This window comes from Salvelinus alpinus, chromosome 16 (assembly GCF_045679555.1).
Source record: "Salvelinus alpinus chromosome 16, SLU_Salpinus.1, whole genome shotgun sequence".
In the NCBI taxonomy this organism is placed as follows: Eukaryota; Metazoa; Chordata; class Actinopteri; order Salmoniformes; family Salmonidae; genus Salvelinus; species Salvelinus alpinus.
Window position 1 is genome coordinate 37,969,694 of NC_092101.1, and position 9,147 is coordinate 37,978,840.

The 9,147-nt window shown below is 42.9% G+C and overlaps 1 protein-coding gene across 1 annotated transcript; it reads right to left on the reverse strand.

The window, feature by feature from the left end:
• Window positions 1-3,457: 3,457 nt before the first annotated feature.
• Window positions 3,458-8,013, reverse strand: mafaa (MAF bZIP transcription factor Aa). Its single transcript, XM_071346118.1, has one exon. It carries the CDS (start codon window positions 6,761-6,763, stop codon window positions 5,834-5,836), a length of 930 nt encoding a protein of 309 aa, XP_071202219.1. The 5' UTR covers window positions 6,764-8,013; the 3' UTR covers window positions 3,458-5,833.
• Between the last annotated feature and the right edge of the window lie 1,134 nt (window positions 8,014-9,147).

Genomic DNA, 9,147 nt, shown 5'->3' on the forward strand with positions numbered 1-9,147 from the left:
CATGGGCGATTTATCAAACTGTCGATTTATTTGCGTGGGGTGACAGCTCAAACTGTTCAAATCTAAAGATACCTCTGGGAATAACAGAAAAAATACCAACCCAAAACAAACACACATAGAACTGCAGTCATAGGCCATATTTGTTAAGAAAAAATGTATGTATGCCTAGGGGGTGGGGGGGGGGAATTTAATTTCTCAAACAATGAAAAACAAAACATTATTATCGCCTACTAGGCCTACATGGTTTTACTGAGTTGTTATATCACTGGTGTTAGGCTGTCCAAAATAAGTAACCAATAGGCCTACAGAAAAAAAGTTACATGGAAATCATTATGATAAGGTAGCCTAAATAAAACCTAATTTTAGACACTACACAGACGTAGTCTTGTTTCACTGTGCCAATTTAAGCCTTGCTATTTGGCGGACAAATGTAGCTCTCTCTCTGACGCTGACTATGGGGAATCGCGGAAGCAGTAGTAGTAGTAGCAGCAGTAGTAGTAGTAGCAGCAGTAGTAGGTAGTAGCAGTATCTCAGAGACACAGCACCTCCGCTTTCATCCCTAGCTTTCTCTCGATCACTCTCCTTAGTTTTCATTACCTCTATTTTTCCAAGTCTATCGCCCCCTTTATCTATTTCAAGTGTGCCTTGGGCCGTAAGTAACCTTACACCGGGAAGCAAACATGTACATTCTACACTGTACATACCCATAATAAGACACACACAATGCCACACACATTTACGCACCGACAGCAATAGAGTGTATCTATAAAATGTGTGCATGCATGTTTATACTATATCGTTAAGGTATGTTGGAGATTGGGGTGTGTGCGGTCAGGTTAGGTGTAGTAGCAGCAGCAGTGGCAAGGGGAAGTGATGGCTGTCAGGCCACCCAGCGAATACACTGAGTCAGCAAAAACCAGAGGAAGAGGGGGGATAGAGGAAGGGGAGTGGGGAAGGAGTGAGAGCAGAGAGGAAAGAGGGAAGAGACTGAAATATGGCCCATTGAGAAAATTGATTTGGCAAATTCAATCATTACGTTCATAGTCAAAGCAAAACCATTTAACAAATTGTTTAGCTTCAGTTGTTGAACACGTATAACTTGATAGATGAAAATGCAAGTATGGAAAAGCAAGTGTGAAATTTGTAAATAATATGTAAACAATATCCAATGAAATGTAACTTACTGATTTTAAAGCGTGCCAACTGCTAACTGAGGTCAAAAGCTGCAATAGCATATAGACTATAAACCAAAGAAAATTATAATTTAATTAGGATCATTTCCCTAGAAATATAACCAGCATGGAGGGACGAAGAAAACAACAACACGCATACATAGCATGCATGTAAAAACGCACGCAGGTGTTTCAGCGATTATTTAGCAGATCGGGATCTTATTACAGGACAATACAGACAGAGGCCTGTTATAACTTCTAGTCACACCTACTAATACCAGCATGGTTAAATTATAACCTGAGGTTTTGTACAGCATAGCAGTGATGGCAACGCCTGGTCTGGGTGGTGCTGAGCTCTTCATTCTCTCAGTGTACAACACACTTACTCTGAGTCCCTCTCCCTGCATCTTCAGTACTACACAGATTACTGTGATGCAGCACTGAGACCAGCAAACGAATAGTTAGATGTAATCTGTTGTTTGACTGTTAAGCCCTATGCTACACAGCTAGATATACTTGTGCAAACGGTAACACACAGACAAGTACACATATGAAAGCCTTGCAATTACAACCGACATAATGAATATGCACACAAGCATACTGTACATACACAATCGACTGGCACAGATCATTTGTATTGCTATCAAACCTAATGTCTGGTAAGCAGTGTTGTGTGTTAGCGATGTGTTTCTTGCTTGTCCTAAACCCAATAATAGCAAGCCGCCTGCATGAGACGTACTCGGAGTTCTGGTGCCTGGTGTAATATTGTGCATGATGTAATTGACCCTGCAGGAATGGTCTGGGTGGATGTTATATCGCCACCTCACCCCTCACTGACTGCTCACCCTGAGAGGAAAAACAAATGCATTTGAAATGAGTGGCACGTACACACACACACCGTGCTTGGGCGAGCACACACAAATACACACACACTGACCCAAAATAGGCTTGGCTCGAAAAACAGCTAAACCAGAGCATCACTGAACCATGTTAGAAAAAAACGTGTTTACTGTTTACACATTACAAACAAGCATGCAGCACACAACTAGACTGCGGTTGGAGAGAGGCGTCGGCTCTCCTACCTTTTATGCCCGAGTCGTCTCAGAACCTCCTCCGCTGCGTCGGAATCCTCGCCGGCCCACCAGCAGCAAACACGCACCAAGTCCCTGAGAGGCCCGCTGAGTGACGGGCTGTCCCGGGACAGTATAACAAACTCGTGGCAGGGGGAGAATGGGCTGCACGAAGAGTAGCCAATAGTAGCCTACGCGGCATTATGGAAAGACAAATTGGTCCAGTGATGTTACTGGATACGGAGCAGAGGGACTAGGACTGCTGCTCGTGCCCATCCTCTGTCGAACCGCGGTTAAATGAGACTAATGTGCGTCATTACAGATATCTAAACAAACACCGCTCTCTTATCGCCTAAGATTAATCACAACGCAAAGTTCCCACTGTTTCTAATGAAAAAAAATACCATCATATTCAAGTGATTGCGGTTGATGTGTGATAATAGGCTACACTGTTCGTTTGAGATAAGAATTAGGAAAGTAGGTAAAGTGTAGCCTAAAATACATAACAATGTAAACAAGAAAGTCAGGATAATGATGAAATTGTGATAATAATAATAAAAGCCTAATAATAATAAATAGCTAATACTTTACCATTTTAAATAAGACAAACGTGAGTATTGTTGTTTCGTTTCTGTATGCTATAGCCTACCTTTTGCAACAGATTGCTTCAATTTTTGTTGACGCTTAGTTGCCTTATTTAGAAGGACAATCGTTGCAGAACCTAAAAAGTATAATCATCCACAAACATATCTAACATATTAGCTTTTCGTTGATTTATTTTACTCTGTGGACTATAGGCTAAGTAATGTCAGTACGTTTTGCCTGATTCATGAATAGTTTTGGTAATACTACGCGTATGGATGCTTCTTAAATTGCCCGGTTATTACAACATCCGCCTGCGTTTTACTGGATATTCTCACATTATGAATAATATAATGAATACAATGAATAATATAATTGAACATGAGTTACTCGTTCTGTAAAGGCAATCCAGGTGTCGTTACTGTTGCAAACAGCGGAGAACTTCAAGCGAGGGGATAATAATTCATAGGCTACGCCTATTTATTAAGAAAACCTGCTATTTATTTTGTTATTAGGCTACTGTAAATGTTTAGAGCCTTTGTTTGCAGGCCTACTGAATAAACATTATTTTTACGGCGTACATTTTCAATGCTTGAAGATACATTTAAACGAAAGACATGGGAAGAGATGAACAAATTTTGGACATAACTTTTTATTAAACATTATGAAAGCAAGATTCTCAATAACATTCCATCTTGAAACATTTAATTGCCTTGAGTTATTGACACGTTCGGACATTTAAATGTTTCTCGAATAAATATATAGAAATCATATAGGCTATACAGATAGGCTATACATTGACAGCACTGTGCAGAAAATACTTCGCCATGTTGCCGGGATGCGAGAGTGTTTACGTCACTTTGGAATTCTAAAAATTCTAACTAACTTCAAGACCATAAATACAGGTTCAATCTCGGTGGCCAAAAACATAACTCTGCTCTATATTTACGGATTGAGTTATTAATTAATTGATTGAAAGATAATTGATCAATATTGTTTTTTTTCACTAAAACATTACTAAATTTGTCAAACCAGAAAAAGCACCAAAATAAATGATTTCGTTGAAAGTTAAGACCAATTGATTTTGCGTTACAAGGATAACTTTTTTAAAATCTATTTTTATCTTGGGAGGCAGAAAACATCTGTCTCCCACTCCATTTTGATCCGATTTGCAAACACCTCTCATAATTCTCTTGTCAACCTAGCTGTATTCCTGCATATGTCGCCATCAGCCTTGCACTAACTGGCATTGGCAAAGTGGTTCAGTACTTCTGCACAATATTGCACATCATATATCTAGGCAGCAGGTAACAAATGAACCAGGGATTTCTTGTTGACAGAATAATGATTTTTTGAGTTAATCATACCCTCACAGAAAAAGATGATCATCGACAATCCAAGCATCCGCCAGGCATCTTTCTACACATCAGATAAAACAGAATAGGCTATATTGAGCTATAAGACACCGGACTGCGGAATTATTTAATTATTATTCACAAGCCATTAGATCACCTTTATTGTTATTATACCTCAAATTGTACACTTTTTTAAAAGTAGAAAATCCATTTATTAAGAGTTTAGTTAGGTTGGTGCATAGAGTTTTAGCAGCGAATGCAGTCCTTGTATTTGTAGCTACATTAAGTAAATCACCTCATCGAATTTTTCTATTCACCTTATCATAACAGTAATATGCAACAAAGGTCCTATCAATATAAAAAAAAATCCAAAATGTTTCTCATCTTAGTACAGTTAGACTTCTTGTTTACATCATACATGTCTAGTAGAAGTAGGAAGTTATCGTAGACTATTTGCATGCTGTAAGATAGTCCTAAAACATTGCATTAAGACGTTCTGAATCATCATCATCAAGCAACCAAAGCTTTAAAAGGTAACAATAACTGTTCTATACACATATACACGTGGGAATAAATAGTCTCAAATCTGGCTCAGTTAATCATCTCTTTTTGTTTTGTTTTTCTTTTCATTTAAAACAATAGAAAAATCGATTGAAAATAGCGGGTAAAACGCATCCATTTTGTAATAGCAGATTACTAGTTCTGGTCGCAGGTTATTCTGCATTCTTTATTACTTCTCTCGGGGTTATAGGGGGATAAAGTTGTGTTTTTGCATACCCAGGCCTTACTGTAGAGAGCGATGAGAGAGGAGTAGCAAGAGAAAAGGAAAGAACCATGGGCCATGCTTTCCATAACATATAGGGGTGAGAGGATTTGAGGTTTGGGGTACCATACATGTCCTGCATGCAGGGTTGCTAAAAGGGATGGAAACTAGACTTGCAATTTTCAGAAAGGTTGCCTTTTCCGTTAACGGGGAAGAAAGGCTATATCATGTGCCCCTCCATCATCACAGTCGGAACCGTCGACAGAGCCTGCAGGAGCGGCAAAGGTGTAGGCTATTGCTTTTTCTGTGGTTCGCCCTCTTTCTTTTCAATTCAGTCCCAATATGATAAATACCGGTTTCTCTTCCTTGATTCCACCCAGTTTTAAGACGCTGGAGTCTCTCTTTTAAGACACCATATAAGGAATCAAAACAGTTTTCAGTTGAGTTTCTCTGTCTGGTATACGTTGGCAAGTTTGATTCATATTTTTCATTAAGACTTCAAACGTTAATCAGGGTTTCTCTGAGATCTATTGCATCAAAAATAATAATCAGTCTATTGATTTGACAGAGTTTGTGATCCAATGTCCATATCAAGAGGTGTTGGTGTATTGAAGTTAATCCAAAACACAATCTTTAAGACTTCCAACAATCCAACAATTATATCTGCGCACATTGATTACTTACTGTATGTGCGCATCGACCTTGCTTATTTCTTTAAATAAATATAAAGCATTATGTTATGTTGTACATTTAAAATGTACACTGATAGCACCCCCCCAAAGGAATAACTGTAAACATAAAATGTAAACTGAGAAAAATACAAATAATAGTCATTAAAAATATTTAAATAAGTTTGAAGGAGGCAAAAGTCTTATGCCATGATTCAGTCTCTTACATGAAGAATTCCGTGGAGGCCGGTTTCCCGTGGTTTCCGTTAGAGGGGTCTCTGTTATTGTTACCGGGCCCGCCACCGTTGTAGCTTCGGCTCGCGAGCTTCTCATACTTCTCCTTGTAGAGATCTCGCTCTTTGGCCAGGCGCGCGACGTCCTGCTTCAGCTGTTCCACCTGGCTCAGGAGCGTGCACTTCTCGCTCTCCAGCATGTGCCTCTGCTGCACCCGCTTGTAGCGGCAGGACTGTGCGTAGCCCCGGTTCTTAAGCGTGCGCCTCTTCTGCTTCAGGCGGATCACCTCTTCTTTGCTGAACCCCCTTAGTTGCCGATTGAGCTCGCGCACCGTCATGCTGACCAGCTGGTCGTCCGAGAAGCGGTCCTCGAGGCGGTGTCCATGGTGGTGGTGGTGATGGTGGGTCTGGTGATGGTGGCCGGCCGAGGCCGTGGACAGGTCCTCCCCTACATACTGCTGGCCGCGGAAGCCCTCGTATCCCTGGTGGTGGTGATGGTGGTGGTGGGCGTTGCCGATGAGTGCCTCCACGGCGTCCTCGGGGGTCAGATTGAGCGCTTCAGGGTTAATGTGGTGCTGGTAGTTGGGGATCCAGTACAGGTCCTCCAGGTGGGGCTTTCCGCCCGAGCTCTGGGGGTTGCTGCTTCCGCTGTTGTTGCTACTGTTGACACCGTTGGCCAGGTTTTGGCCCGACTGGCCACCGGGGCTGGGGGCGCAGAAGCTGGGCGATGAAGGCACGGAGGAGCAGGGCGTGCTGAGAGGGGTAGAGGAGAGGGATCCCGGGGGGAGGCGGTGGCAGTAACGGTCAGCCTCTGGAGGCTCCTTCTTTACTTCGAACTTCATAAGGTCAAAGTCGTTGACATACTCGATGGCCAGGGGGCTATTGGGCAACTCTGCGCTCATGGCGAGGTCGGTGGCCATGTCAGTCCATGCGACGACTCCCGCCCTCACAGCCAAACCGACACCGGGCAGGACAACCGGCAGCCCTCGCAGATGCAGATTGCTTCTTCGAATCGAAGAGGTCTGTGTGGCGTATATATAGGCACGCGCACACGCCCGGTCCCTGTGCGTGGGGTTGTGAGATTGGATAGAAGAGGGGAGTAGACTACTTCGTATTAAGCTGCTAGTCCTTAAAACAACTGCTATTTATAGCGGCGCATATGTACGCGTGTAAATGAACTTGTACACCTGCCAGTTCGCCGCTTCTCTTGTTGACAACTTATCCCTGGTCAAATGCACGCTTTAATACCACGGGCCAGGGCCGGTTGAAACTGGAGCCCCCGGTGAAATTTGTCGACACCAACCTGTCTTGTCCTCGCTTCACCTCTGGACCTGCTCGCGCCCTCTGATTTAATGTCCTTGAGTGAGCAGATGATAAAGCAAGCAGCACTGTGGATGGATTGTATCTTCTCTACTGTTCTGGCTGCTCCTTTTCTGGTGTTATTGTGGTCAAGTATTTTACTGTATCCTTCTTCGCCTCCACTGGCGCGAGGACAGTGTTCGCTACAGTCATAAGAGGGCGAGAAAGCAGCAGGCTCGCGGTTGAAGTTACTGCAGCATGTGTTACACAGGATCAGAATAAAACTTTCCACACATGACACGGGCCCACGACAGCCCAGAACAAGAGACACGCACGTGTAAAAGATGCGTAAACATGTGCCAAAGTCACTTTCTGCATCTGCTGGAATCCACAATGGAATGGTTCGGAGAAAAATAAGTTCTAAGAGTTCTTACAATCAAAAAAATAGGTGTAGATATTAAAAATAGATATTTCCTTAAGTGGTGTTAAGACACTGGAGAGTGGTCCAGTTTCTGAATGGTCAGTCCAGATTTATCAGGTTGCGCTTTACTTACGAACGCGCCCGTCCATACGGTACACGGTCCTTCCCTTCACTCTGTGAGCCTTGCGTTGGTCCTCGCCGTCTTCCCTTCACTCTGGGAACCTTGCGCAGGTCCTCGCCGTCTTCCCTTCACTCTGGGAACCTTGCGCCGGTCCTCGCCGTCTTCCCTTCACTCTGGGAGACTTGTGTACTGCGTGTGAGAGAGAGATGAGTGTGTGTGTGTGTGCGTGAGGCGCTAAATTCCTGTCACAGTTTGTTTTCTCTATCGGGCAGATAGTCGTTACTTTGAGTTCTGCGGTGCAGCGCAAGCAAGCAGTTTCACTGAGACGCTGGGAAAGGCAATGTGCACTTTTAAAAGACACCACGCGCCCGACCCGCCCACCTCGAGGTGTGACGGACCAATGGGAGAAGATGAAAGCAGAGAATTTGCATTTTCCTATAGCAACCTCTTGAGCTGACCAGCCGGCAGCTGAACTGACAACGCAGGCTTGCGGAACAGGTGCATCTCCCCCTCTAGTGACGGAGCTTGTGCTACTGCACAGAGAGGAGAGAGGCAGGCACAGGGAAGGTACGCGCAAGACGCACTGGATGGAAAGGCGATAGCTGTGCTGCTTTCTCTGAGAAATACATGTTTACTTGGAACTGTGTGAACCCTTACTACATTAGATACATATACATTATTATGAAATGTGCCTTTGCACGACATGTCTCAGACGAATAGTGCCCAATAGCTTTTGTAGCTTGGATTGTAGGTGAAAAGTCTAATTTAAACACTCCTGGAGTGTAGGCCTATATCTTAATGTGCCATTCATCCAAGACATCTATTCTATTAAGTGCATGCACTATTCAATCAAAACTAAGTTAGAAAACATTTATCTCCTTGTAAACCATGTTACTTTGTGACAAAACTCTGAATAATAAAGTATCCGAGTAGGCTAATAACATCACCATTTACATACCAAACTAGACTAATACTTTCAGCAAGCAACGAAAAAAGAATAGAAACAAATTGTGCTAATAGATCAAGTCCAGTCTATAACTGAATGATCAAATATAGTGCACACTCTCACTATCATAAAATCAAACAAAATAGTTCTGAGATTTCACTTCAAAACCTAATGAAATACCAAATTCAAATCGAATAGAAAACAAGTATGCAAAAATACTGAGCTAAAGTGAGATGGTAAAAGTGGAAAGCTCTGATTATACACTTCTTATTTTATGTAAATTATGCAACATCATTATTCGGTTAAAACAAACACAATGCCATCCTTTCTATGAAGTTGTGGTCTGAGGGGTAAGGAAGACCCTGACATCCCCAGGCCGGGCCCCCCAAATCACTAGCCTACCCTCTGCAATGGATTCAGCGCCACACGCTCCTATCCATAAAATCAAACCACATTGCCTTCGGGCGGAGGGGACCGCGAGAAGGGTGCGAGGGGGATAATTAGGATTAGGCTATTC

Coding starts and splice junctions, on each gene's coding strand:
- mafaa (XM_071346118.1), bottom strand. CDS start 6,763: ATGGCCACCGACCTCGCCATGAGCGCAGAGTTGCCCAATAGCCCCCTG.